General features: G+C 29.8%; 1 protein-coding gene across 1 annotated transcript; it reads left to right on the forward strand.

Annotated features, from left to right (window-relative positions):
- Window positions 1–1,352: 1,352 nt before the first annotated feature.
- On the forward strand, window positions 1,353–4,993 carry LOC129317937 (protein BUNDLE SHEATH DEFECTIVE 2, chloroplastic). Its single transcript, XM_054962367.1, is given in 5 exon segments — window positions 1,353–1,476; window positions 1,479–1,745; window positions 2,214–2,250; window positions 3,253–3,336; window positions 4,722–4,993. Coding segments are annotated over 5 exon segments (501 nt in total). The 5' UTR covers window positions 1,353–1,416; the 3' UTR covers window positions 4,775–4,993.
- The last annotated feature ends 9,453 nt before the right edge of the window (window positions 4,994–14,446 follow it).

A 14,446-nucleotide genomic window follows, 5' to 3' on the forward strand; every position in this document is an offset into this window, starting at 1 on the left:
AGTTATTGTTTTCTCCATTTGATAATCGATCGTAACCATTTGCTCATTTATTATTGTTGATGTGAGATAAAATTTAAAATTCTCATTTCTACCCTCTCATAAATGGCCTCAACGTCATCTTTATTATCGAGAGTTCATAGCTTCTCCTCCGTTGTCACGAGCTTCCTCCTCTTGCTCTCTATCCTTCTCTTTATTGCTCGATTTTTTTTTAGCCCTTCTAATATGCCTTTCTTTCTTAAATGCCCTTATATGTCCAAACTTTTTACCTTTGCTCCTCATTTTTCTTTGATCAGTGGTTTTTATGTAAAATAAAAAACATTTTGATATCTTAAAATGCTGAAACGATCAAGTTTTATATTTTTTATAATTTTTAAAAAAAATATAACAGCTATATCATTTTATTTTTAAAAAATTGTAAAACATATAAAATTCCATCGAATTTAAAATATTAAAATATCTTTTATTAATGTAGAAATCAATAATCAAAAAATAAAAAATAACAAACAAAGTTAAGAAGTGAGGGCTTGTTTGTTTTTTATTTTTAAAACTGTTTTTTAGTTTGATCACAAAAAAAATTAAAAATTTGTTTGGATAAATGTTTTTCTTTAATTGTTTTTAAAATTGTTTCATTTTTTATTTTTAAAAATGAAAAATAAATTTTTTTGTTTATTTTTTATTTTTAAAATACACATTTAATTATTAAAAATTATGGTTACCTTAATCAATTTCCATTATTAATCACCACAATTAACTACTTATAATCATCGTTATCAGTTATTTTTAAATTTTAAAATTTTTTTAACTGACGTAACTAAATGAATTTTAACTTTATTTTATTTTAAAAACAATTTTAATAATTGTATTATAAAATAATTTTTTTAAAAAAATGAAAACCAAACAGACCTAAGATATTATAAGAGATATTGGCTAAAGGTATATTGGAGCTTATGTAGCCTCTTTTGGCAACATCTTTCCTATAACCTATGGAGATAAGATCACGACATATATTGCAGAATTTATGTTCGCTTATAATTAGCTCATGAATTTATCACACAACACCCACATCAAATATTAAGAGCATCGACTTAAGCTGTTTAAAAAAATAAAAGGACATTGTATGTAATTAAATAAAAGCTAGTGATATTGATATCAATTACTCCAGTTGTTTCATAAAAACTATCCCAATAGGTTATGATACTCCAAAATCGAACCCAGAAAACAAAACTCGAGGTTGTGAGTGGCCATGGCCAGATGGTGCGAAGCAGAACAAATAAAAACATGAAATGACATATATACCCCTCAACTCAACCATGTAGACGCACAATGAAAGACAACACACAACACAATCTTTGCTTTACAGTCCATAGCCTTCTCTCTCTCTCTCATTTTTTATTAATATTATAATTTTTTTTATCCATGGCTTCTCTCTCTCACTCTACTCTTCCACTCTCTTCTCTCACCACACCTTCTTCCTCTTCGCCTCCTCTTCCTTCCTCTGTTCTTGTTCTTCCACATCCGCTCAGTTTCTTCTTTCCAAATCCCAATGGTCGTCACTGCCTCGCTTCCTCTGTAAGAGTAGGCCCAAGAAAAAAGCAACGGATCATGAAAGGCTCTTGATGATCGTCAATCCCATTTTGCTGTTTAATGGTGTGAGCAGTTCCAGTATCAATTTCGATACTCAGACCCTTCTCGTCACTGTTAGTGTTCTCGTCGCAATTGCTCTCTCCTTGGTTCTTGGTCTTAAGGTAGCAATTTGGATTTTCTTTCTGTTTCTTGTATTTTGGGTTTCCGTTTGTTTGTTATAGACTCTGCGGGCATCGCTTTATCACTTGAATGTTCGATTTTTGTTTCTTTCAATCTTTTGAAGTTTCGGTTTATTGATGAAATTGAAGCTGAATCGGAGTTGGGTAATGAAGTAATACGGAATTGTACTCTTAGGGTGCCAATTACATTGAGCTCAATCTCTTCTTTGGAGTTGCAGAATTGGATTATTCTCTCTTTTTTTTCGATACCGCTTGCCCCCCCCCAACTTCTTTTGATGGAACATGTGATGATGATTCATTTTTTTTAATCTCTTTCAGAAAATGTACAGAACTCACATGCATTGCACTCATAGATGCATTCATCTTTGCTTCCAAGAGTACCCTGCTTTTGGTAACATTGTGGGTCAAAGTTTATTCTTGTTTTGCTAATATGTGATGAGGTTTTTACAGGGGGATCCTGTGCCTTGTGAGCGTTGTGGCGGCAACGGTAATGATCTTTCTGTGTTTGGATTTCAAATTGTTGTGCTTTACTCACAATGGGCATTTTCTGTTTTCAAATGTTATGTATTTTTTAAGACTTCAATTAGTGCTTTATAAATTTCTTATAAATATTTTTGCTTATTATAATCAAAGAATTCGCTTATGTTGTTATAAGCTCACTACCACCAAGAACAATGTGGACTATGTAGGTGCTTGATGCATGGAAATTTTGTTGCTCTGAACGTTGATATGATTTCTTCGGTTTTCTCCATGATTCTTTGGTCTGACTGGAATCTGGATGACAAGCAATTTTCAAATTTTAACACGTGGTGTTGGATTTCTCTGCAAATGTATGGTTATGAAGTAGAAAATTAAGCTTTGTACAGTAACTCTTTACTGATGATATTTGAATTATTCTCCAATTCATACTTTTGAAGTCGGACCAAATTCTTTGTAAAATTTCTCTCCATTGTAATGTCTTAAATCGATGTTATATGTGGATAGTGATGAACTGCAGAGCCCTTTTTTCTTCTTAATATTTCTCTAGCTATTATTTTACAGGTTCTCAAATGACATATCCAAAGAGTTAGTTATTGATAGAGTATAATGAAACCGTGAAATTCATGTAATCGATCTCATTTAGTAGGATAAGGCTTGTTATTATTATTATTCTTGCTATCGTTGTCATCTCTAGCTATTATTTTTTGTTTTCTTTTCTTTTTCTCTGCCATTGCTGATATCTCCTTTCAATACAATTGTCATCCAGCATATGGATATGCATAGAATTGTGATAAGTTACTGTGACAGATGACAGTCGCCTTATTTATCAAATAATAAATCTTATTTCATTTTTATTCAATGTTCTCTGATGGCTTTTGTTATTCCATTGACACCAAGTGCCACTTGATTATTTGAATTTATTCTGCAATCCTTCATCAAGTTGAACTTTGTTTTGTTTTGAATACCGATGAAAATGCTGAATTGTTGTCATGCTACTCTTGACAAACAGGTGGAACAAAATGCATTTTTTGCAACAACGGTAAGATGATGCAAGATAAGGGGTTAACTGACTGCAGAGTATGTAAGGGCGCAGGTATATCTTTCTGGTTAATTGACTGCATTTTTTGAAACCGAAATGGTTTAGATGCTTGCTGAAATTATCTTTGGTTCCATGTGGTTGCTGGAAAAGATGGAAATGGAATGAATTAAAGAAATAAAAACAAAAATAAAATGTTCAAAATATGGAGGAGAGATAAGCCAACCATGTTCTTGTGGGTGGTAGTTTGTGAGGTAGTGAGTCTTGATTTATGAAATTTTTGGAGGGTGTAGTGATTCCCTATTTGTGGTATGTGGAATTGGGTTTTATCATGCTTTATCATGAGGGGGAGGGTGATTTAGTTCAATTTTGTTTTTTATTTCTTCAACCCATTACATTCCCATTCTTTCCAACATTCAAATGGCTTATTTATTTTCGTTCCTCAATTAATGAATTATTTTGGCTTGTATGTTCACTTTGGTTTGGTCACCTTGATGAGCACCAGCAGTAGGTTTTGGTTTTATGAACGCCTTGATGAGTGCTTGAATTTGCTTTCCTGACCATAATATGGCTGTTTCTGAATTATCAGTGTGTTGTCAATCTGGCACTTTAGAATACAATTGCGAATAATTCTTCTCAATTGATAAAATGCTAAGATTAGTATATTTTAAAGAGTAAACTCCTCAGACATTCTTTGAATTTTACCAAGATTATACAAAAATTTTATTTTATTTTAAAACTTGTACAGACTTATCCTAAAAGTAAAATGTATTACACAGACCTCTCAAGAGTTCTTCAAAATCACACAAATCTTCAACTATTTTCTATTCTGCACAAACTTTTTTTTTTTTTAAATAAAGAATGAATTACACAGATTTTTCCTGAACCTTCCTAGAGTTATACTGATATAGGAGAAGTTTGTGTTTTGATAATTGAGTTAAGATTCGTGTAGTTTCAACAAGATTTAAGAGATGTCTTTGTAATCTAATTTTTGTTTCAAGGGATGTCTATGTAAATTTTAATAAAATTCATGGGATGTTTGTATTGATTTTAAAAATAGAAGAGGTGTTCATGTAATTTTACCAAATGTCTTTGAAGTAATGTGTATTCTACTCATATAATATATTTTGATCATGCAATTATTGCATATTTTTAACTATATGAGATTTGTTTGCTTTAATCTGGTCACCTTAAAATATTACTAATACAATAACAATAAGTCTTATCCCACTAGGTGGAGTTGGCTGCATAGATTGTATAATATTATTAATTCTATCAGCAACCAAATTTTTGGATATAAAGTCTGGTCACTTTAAAATAATTTTCCTTTTTCCTGTCATTATTTTTTATTTATTTTTTTAAATTTAGCAATCTCATATTGAAAAAACTTTCACAGTTATATATCTGTTCATATATCTCAGTGCTTGATTTTCACACCACAGGATTGATACTATGCAAGAAATGTGGAGGTTCAGGTTACTCCAAAAGGCTATGAGCTGTGAATTTTCTGTTGTTATTGAGACCAATCTGTTCTGAAATTTGTAAGATCTCATAACCACTTTTTCCTAATCTCTTTGTCTATGGACCAATGTACTGCCCTGCTTGGCTCCTTCATCAATTGTCCTCTTTATTGTGTCAAATTGAAGCCTCAAAAGTAAGTCAAATTTTGATCTTATGTTAAATTCCCATCATAATATAACTTGGATCCTCTCAATCCCTCCAATCTGTCTGAATTTTAATCTTTTACTGTTAAATCGGCCTGTTTTTAATACAATATCACAAAAAATCCGTGCTAGAAAGTATCAAGTCAGGTCATATTATTCAGAGCTCAAAAAGTTTTTGCACTTTAATAATGGAACATATGCAATCTTAATATTTAAATTATTATTAGAAGTTATATCAACATTTGATGTCCACAGCTTCAATTGAAGTTATGTACTTTTGTACTTCTTTTGGTCCTAATTATAAGTCTTAAGAATCAAGAAAAATTTTAAATTTTATTAGCTATGTTTTAAAATTTAATAAGTTTTTATTTGAATCTCCTAATAAAAACAAAATTTTTTTTTTAGCATTTAATAAAGATAGAAAGGTAAAGATGAACATAAAAAAATAAAATTAAAATGCCTTGTAAATAAGATTAAAATTAAAATGTCTTGTAAATAAGATTAAAATTAATCTTCCCTCTATTTTATAACTAAGACTAGAGAAGCAACTTGTATTGCAAGTTAACTCACTATCTCTCTCTTCTAAACATCTTAGGTTTTATATTCTTTAAAAAAAAAATTGGGTTTTAGTGGGTGGGAATTGAAATATCAAACAATGTTGGAAAATTGCATATATGGTTCACCAAATCAAAAAAAAAAAAGAAAAAAAGAAAGTTGCATGAATGAGTTACAAAAGAAAAGTAGAGGGTGTAATTTTTTCTTCTTCTTGGCTTAGTGAAGAAACTGAGAGACAGGAAAATTTTTAATTTTATATGGATAATAATAATCTTATTATTTGCAACAAATATTTATATATAATAAAATTTAATATTTTAACATATTATTTATATAATTTTTATTATATATTATTGGTTAAATGAAATATAATGGTAAATTATTTTATCTAACGCTAGCAAAGAAATTATATTGTCCAATTTTAATTTTAATTTCCTAAATTATTAAATATACGATACTTTAAATAGTTGAGAAAAAATTATACTGAAAATGGAAGGAGGCAACAGGTAGAAAACAAAAAAATTTATGAATAAATTTGAAAATTGACTTCTCTCTCCAAAATTTTCTCATATTTGAAAAAAAAAATTAGAATTGAAAACATGAGTCCCACATGTTATTTTCTTCTCAATTTTTTCTCTCTCATTTTTCTCTTTTAGGCCGCAAGAGAAAATGGCATTTTTTCCCACTTTTTCCTTCCCTCTGCTTTTTTTTCTTACCAAGCATGGCATTAATGCCTGGTGATATCATGCAACCCTGTCTATTTCTTTTATATATATATATATATATATATGTATATGTATATGTATGTATATACACTAAAATGATTAAATCTCTAGTTGCTTGCTCTTGTTTGTATCCTCACATGAAAAAGATAACAACAGGGATGAGATATGAAATCTTCAACAACTAAAAGCCAAACATCGAAGCACCAACATTCAACTAACAAATTGTGTGACAAATAGAAAATTCAATATATTTAAACATGTAGAACGTTATAATGTTTTATGGCTTGTGAATAGCTTTGTATAAATCTATTGGATAAATCAATATATTTTTCAAATATTCAAATGTGGATCTCCAACATTCGTAGGAATTACTTCTAGTAACTCTGGAGATAAAGTTGACCATGTAAGATACATAGTTTAATTTTTTACTAAATTATTCTCCATGAAATCTAATAATTAAAATAAAAATATGAAAGCAATATACTTTAAAAATTTAAAATTAAACTACACTACAACATTATTTTGCACATAAATGTTTGTTACTCCCTTTTGCCCCATTTTATAAGATGTTTTTTTTTTTGGGGTAAAATTTCAAATACCAATGAAGTCAATTAAATAGGTTTTTTTAACTAAAATGCTACATACAGTAAAAAAAAATTCTCAAAATGTTGCAATGTGGGAAGTATTTTTTGAAATACTACACTAAAAATTGTTTATGGGGAGAATGAGTTTGAGATTCTAAAGAAATTATTCTCACCTAAAACAATTTTAGAGTCATAAATTATTATTTTATGCCATTAAAAGTGAAATCATTCTGCCTGAATGATTTCAATTTATTATTATTGATTGGATGTCTTATTCTTAGTTTTTCCATTCTTATAACTAGTGAATGCTTTGTCAAAATCAGCAGAACCTCCCTCCTCACAAGCTTAACTTATTCTTTGCATGCGAGAATAAAAAATTAGCTATATATAATGGTTGAAAACGTGAAGAGGCATCAGATAATTTGAAGCGAGACAAAGCGAAGCTAGATAGTGCGACTGCAGGTAATTTTTGCTCTTCTCATTTCATTCATGCATTAGTGAAGTTAAATATAATATTATTTGCTCTTATTTATCTAGTGTTCTAACATTTTATTTCTACACTTTTTATTCTTGCTTTATTTCTTGTCTACTTGATTTCTTGTACTCTATTATTTCTTTTCTTATTTCACTTTAAAGTTCTTTATGTCTATTCCATTTCTTTACTTCCATTGTTGGTGTTAGTATTGTAATCAAAGTTTGAAGTGCATTTTTTTCTTTTTTATTTGCTTAAAGCCTGACTCTCCATCTGATTAAGATACATTTTTTTAATAATTTTTTCAACTTTTATATTAAAGTTATTATTTTTTTGAGTAAAATCTTAATATTGAATTATTAATGTTTTGCATGTTAAGTTTTTTTTTTAATTGCAGATGTAGTCATGTAGTTAATATTTTTATAGTATGTCCAACAAAGTTTTAATTACAAAATAAGGGATTATAGTTAAAAGAAATTTGCATATGTTGACTAACGTTTTTCATAGAGTTATTTAATTAAGTGTCTCCATGTTGTCAGTGTGCGTTTCCATCGTGTTATTATTTGAAATTAATTGATTATTATGTAAATATATATAAAATAATGTAACATAGATAAGAGTTGTACCTAGTCCTAATGCAAGGCAGCTTTTTCTTTATGTTGCTTCATGTGATTCTGTATTTGAACCAGCTGAGACCTCTTTTCGTCAAAACCAAGCATGAAAATTGTTTAAGTTTATTACATTAAAAATATAAAGAAATAAATTACATATAATATTAATCATAACAGATATATCTATAAAATTATATATAAAATTATATATCTATAATATTAATCATAACAAATATAAACAATATAGGAAAGCCTTATCAAATAAATAATATACAAAAATTTTAAAAGTGAAATTTTATATTTATAATATTAATCATAACAAATATAAGTAGCATAGGAAAAACTTATCAAATAAATAATATAAAATAATTATACGTTTTTATAATAATTGATATGTGCAAAAATGTACACATTATAAACATGGTAGATCCTTATACATTTTTAATCTAGGGAGAGGGGTCAGACAACAAACAAACACACAAATATATTATATAGTTTATATAATATATGTGTGTGTTTATAGTTAATTTATTAATAAAAAATATTTATTACATATAAAAAGATTTAATACAAATAAAAAATATTATTGCATATAAGTAATACTCCATTGATTTTAAATGTAAAAGTTAGATAATTAATTTATAAATATTTAGGAAATTAGTTAAGTTAATTTATTTTTATAATTTAATTTTACTGGGATGTTAATTGTATAATGTAATGTTTAGGAAGTAGAATAGATTATAGAAAAGAGTTTGTATGTATTTTTTTGCAAATGGACAAATTTTTCATGGCCTAGCTGGTGTAACATTTGAGTCAGATATTATAAAAGTAATGAGAGTTGACCCAAATATTACCTTGGATAGACTAAAGCAACTTATTAGACAAAAGCTACAATTTCCTCCTACTAAATTGGTAACAAATCTAGTATATAGATATCCTTCATGCATAAATCCACCACAGTACCAAGCATGCAATTTGGAGGATGATTCAGATATAGAACAAATGTGGCAAGTGAGCCATTGATTCTCAACTCAACTAACAGATGCAGAGTTGTATGCAAACATCTGTGAGTTAGAAGTTGATGGCCATGTTGAATCACGACCAATGAATAATTATTTTGGAAATACTCTCCCATCAAGTAGCAATTAAGGGAACATTATTGAACAAGTATCCATGTTTAATGATTACATGGAAAATTCTCACCCATTGGAGCATCCCCTAGACATTGGTAATAATGAGCCATCGTGTTCTCTTTTTCCATTGGAAGACATTATGGATGAACTTGAGGGTGAGGATGAGTATGATTCTTATTTAAATGTTGGTGATGGGAATGATAATGGTGCCCATGACTTTAATGACAACAACGAGCATAATGAGATTGAAACTGCTTTCTTGTCACATGTTATTGTTGAGGCAGCTATGGCTCCTGAATTTAATGAAGTAGAAGAAATTCTACCTTTTCATGACAATGAAGAGATATATATTGGAAAGATATTTAGCAATATTCGTGTCCTAAGACATGCAGTCAAGTTATATTTTGTTCGAGTTCATCACACATTTAATGTCCATTATTCATGTAACAAGTATGAAGAATATCGATGCATTAATTATGGAGAAAACTGCAATTAGAGACTCAAGGCTTACAAGAAAGAGAATATAAAATTTTGGCAGATTACAAAATATGGAGGGCCCATACATGCTTTGCCACATTGTTAACTCAAGACCATCCAAAGTTGGATGTTGATGTTATATTGTCTTGTATTGTGGCAATGGTATCTGACAGGCCAAACGTAAAAGTATCTCAGATTATTAAGAAGATGCAATCCATGTTTGGATATACTGTGTCATATAAAAAAGCATGGAAGGAAAAGCAATTAGCAATTGCCATTTCTTTTGGGAATTGGGAGACCTCATACTCCTTACTCCCAAGGTGGTTAGCTGCAGACCTGTAGTTTAACACTTCATGCCTGTTCGTGCATACAATTTTCAAATAAATAATGCTCTTACATTAGTATAGATGGTCAACTAGCAAAAATGTTTCATTGTGTTTTTTGGGCATTCAAGCCATGCATAAATGCATTTTCATACCTAAAGCCCATTATACAAGTTGATGGAACATTCTTATATGGAAAATATAAGGGTACACTGCTTATGGCCATATCACAAGATGGTGATTGTAATGTTGTACCACTTACATTTGCTATGGTTGAAGGGGAGACAAAATCTGCTTGGGAGTGGTTCTTATATCTTGTATGCCATTGTATTGTAAAAGATAGAACAAGAATTTACTTAATTTCATATAGACATTGATCAATTTTAGCTGCTATGCTAAACCCCATACTGGTAGCAGCCACCAGATGGATATCATGTCTTTTGTCTGCGGCATGTGGCTTCAAACCTTCACAAAGCACATGGAACCAACTAGTTGAAAGAGAAGTTTATAAATATTGGTTAGATTCCATGTTATTTTCATGTTATTTTCGTGTTATTATAATAATATAACTTTAACAATCTAGTAATTATTTGTAGGGTATGCCTATGAACATCATGTTGTTGAGCAATAATTAGCAAAGATATCATTACATCATCTACTTGTAGCTAGATAGATTAAAGCCATCCCTAAAGAAAAATGGTCACCTGTATATGACCTTGAAGGTTGACACTTCGGACACATGACATCCAACCATGCAGAGTGCATGAATAGTATATTCAAAGGTGTTTGAAGTTTACCAATTACTGGCTTAGTCAAGGCAACTATGTATGGAGTAAATAACTATTTTGTGAAACGTGCCAAACAAGTTCATGTACAAATTGTGGTTCGTCAAGTGTTTTATGAGATGTTAATAAAGAAGATGGATATAGTAACACAAGCTATATTTGCGTGTGTTGTTCAAGAGTTTGACAGACTATCAACCTCACTTGAGGTTGTTGAGCCATACAATGTTTAATGTTATCAATTTCATCGGTGTTGCAAGGTTAACTTAATTGACAAAAAATGTGATTGTGGAGAGTTTCAAGTAAAAAAGTATCCATGTATGCATGCCATTACTGCTTGTGCACGAGTAGGCATTGACCATTTCCAATATGTGGATTCAGTTTTTAGGTTGGAAACTATACAAATAGCTTATAGTAATCAATTCCAACCAATAGGAGATAAGACTCACTGGGTGCAAATTTATTGTCCTACTCTAATACCTGATCCATCAACGATGAGGGTGAAAAGTCATCCTCATTCTAGTCTCATACATAATGAGATAGATTGGACCACACCCAATCTACCTAACAAGTGTGGATTATGTCGACAAATTGGTCACAATCACTCTACTTGTCCACAAAGTGTGGCATCTAGACAATAAATACATGTATTTGATTTTTTTTAAATTAATATTATGGTTTTTTAATAAGATGAAACTATATTTGGTTAGAATTTTTTATTATCTGGACATTTCTCTTTAAATTATGCTGACACATCTAAAAATGGCACAATTTCCAAAAGAGGTCATTAACCTTAGTCTGGAGGATAACTCCCTTTTGTACTTATAACCCCAACATATTTCACAGCAAGTATAGAATAATAATGTAAGAAAATTTGTTTATGATAGATTATAAATGCTATGCTTTAATATTGACATCTTTTATTTTCCTTTGATAGATTATAAATGCTATGCTTCAATATTGACATCTTTTATTTTCCTTTGTAGGTTAGTAGGATCCTACACACTAGACGAGTTATGCATACTAATCGAATGATTGAGCCTCCCAGTCAAATAATTGAATATTTTATACTAGTTGGATTTTATGGTGTTGCTTGAATAGGACAATTTGATTATGATTGAAGTTTAGCCTTAGCATTTGTTGAGAGGTGGTGTCCTGAGACTCATGCCTTTCATACTACACATGGAGAGTGCATTATAACATTAGAGGATGTAGCTATACAATTGGGCCTTCCATACGTTGGAACACTTGTCATTGGGCAAACCAATTATATTTGGCTAAACGTTTGTGAATAGTATCTTGGTATTAGACTACATGAAGATAGAATGTATGGCCAATGTCTAAATATAAATTGGTTGGAAGAGAACTTTAATCACCTATCCAATAGTACAGATGATGTATAAGTTTAACAATTCACTCATGCATATATCTTCAAGTTGATTGGTGGATATCTTATGCTAGATAGATCAGGTAATCGAATGTAGTTAATGTACCTTTCACTTCTTGGTAATCTTGAAGAAGTTGGAAAATTTAGTTAGGGATTAGTAATTTTGGCTCATAAATATAAGGAATTATGACGAGATAATTTGAAAATCATATGAATCTCATGAAGTACGCCAATTAATTCCAAATTATTGTTTGGCAATGCCTGACATCTAGCTTGCCTCAGTTCCCCTAATTTGTTTTCATATTATAGAATGGCATCACCCTGATCGTGTATTACGACAATTTGGTTGTCAGTAACCAATTCCTTCCATACCTATTCATTTGGGAAAGTACTATACAATTCAATTATAGGGCATAATGACTACAAATTAAACTCAAAAAACTCCATATTCATTCAAGTATGAGATACATAGCCGCTTACTATTATTAATTCTCCTCTAACACTTGATGAATTTGATAGAATATCTAAGTACATGCAATGGTATTGGAGACATACTTGACGATGGATCCAACGTATTAGTAGTGATATTGGGTATGTAGTAAGTTTTTCACCATTTTTCACTTGTACTATCCTTTTTTCTTTAAAAAAAAAGTTATAATATTATGTCTTATTGTTTATTTCAGGTTGATATAGCAGAGGAGTTATAGAAGCTAACAATTAATTCTTGTTTAGAAGGCTCTTATTGTATTGATTATTGAAATAGGGTTGCTTAAGACCAGCACAACATCTTGCTTGCAATGAAAAAACAACGATTTAATAAGGACCCCTAACCTGCTCCACTAAGAGTTGAATTGCCTCATTTACAAATTTCTCGAGATAGGCCCAGCAAGCGACATGATGGCTACTTGTCTACCTAACCACCAATTGAAAATGAAAATGTAAGGGAACAAGAGCTTCAAAATTTTAGTCAATTTCATTACATGCCAACCTTATTATTATCATAACCTCCTTTCACCTCTCTCAATCCCACTCAATTTGAGTCTCATTACATGCCACCCTCATCATCATTCCTTTTCAACTCACCCACTCTTACTCAATTTAGATCATTCATGTCTTTACTAGATGATTTTGCATTATTTTTTATTGAATACAACACTTTTACTTTTGAACATGGTGGACCATCAAATGAAGCACATGTCACCCCTCGACAATCAATTTCTTTAGTTGAATTACCTTGGTTTGACTTAAATATGCTGACTATACAGATAAATGAAACACTTGAATCTCAAGAAGAGGGAAACATACAACAAGAACAACGACTACAACATATGAGAAGAAGAACAAGATATGGCACCGAAAGTCACTATTTGTGAGGTAAATTAATTTTCACTTTTCATTTATATAACTTAACCATTCCTTATGAATTTTCATAAAACCTAATAATTATTTATTTATTATTAATAATTTTTAATTTAATATACCTCATAATAATTCCTTAATCATATTAGAACCAATTATTATTTATCATTTTTGTTCAAATGATTACTAAATTATTATTGCAATTGTAAGGTGTAGTTGAAGTTCATGAATCTTTCCTGAAACTAAATTGATACATTGAAAAAATTGTTCTTACGGTGATGAATTTTAAAAATTGTTCCCCCCTTACATGATTTTAAATGTAGTATTTTGTGTAATATTTTAGTATTTTTTTTATATTGTATAGTATGTCAGTGAAAAACTAGTTTTGCACTATCTGACTTCAACTTTGCCATTGCATCTTCATGTTTTCAGACCTTTTTATAGCCATTGTGCATGAATTTTTTATTCTCGCGTGAACATGCATTATGTTGAAGATTTTCACAAAATGATAACGTGTTAAAAAAATGCAAGAATTAAGAATAAAATGTTAAATTAGCAATAATAAACTGAAATCATTCAGGCAGTGAATGATTTCACTTTTAATGCAATAAAAAAATAATTTTTCACTCTAAAATCATTCCAGTGATAATGACTTCTTCAGAACCTTAAAATCATTCTTTCCATGAATGATTTTTGATGTAGTATTTTGAAAAATACTTTCCACGCTATAGCATTTTAGGAATTTTTTTACTGCATGTAGCATTTTGGTAAAAAAAGCCCAATTAAATATAATTTGACATCTTAATTTTCTTGAAAAGAATTTTAAATATACTTCATTTAATAATGGAGAGAGAATGATAGATTTTTTTTTGCACCTAAGAAAAAAATTTAAGAAGGGAAATAATGAAAGATAATTTAGCCAAAAAATAAAGAAATATAATTTTGAAATAAACTTTTTTAATGAATCATACTTTTTGAAAATATCTTATGTTATTATTATGAAATATCAAATTACTTTTAATTTTTTTTAAATGAGGCAGGATTTGAACTTCTTGTCACTAGGGGTGTTCACGGGACCGGGACACCCCCGTCTTG

Source organism: Prosopis cineraria, unplaced genomic scaffold (assembly GCF_029017545.1).
Source record: "Prosopis cineraria cultivar Desert tree isolate PC_DT_omini unplaced genomic scaffold, ASM2901754v1 PC8, whole genome shotgun sequence".
NCBI classification, from domain to species: domain Eukaryota; kingdom Viridiplantae; phylum Streptophyta; class Magnoliopsida; order Fabales; family Fabaceae; genus Prosopis; species Prosopis cineraria.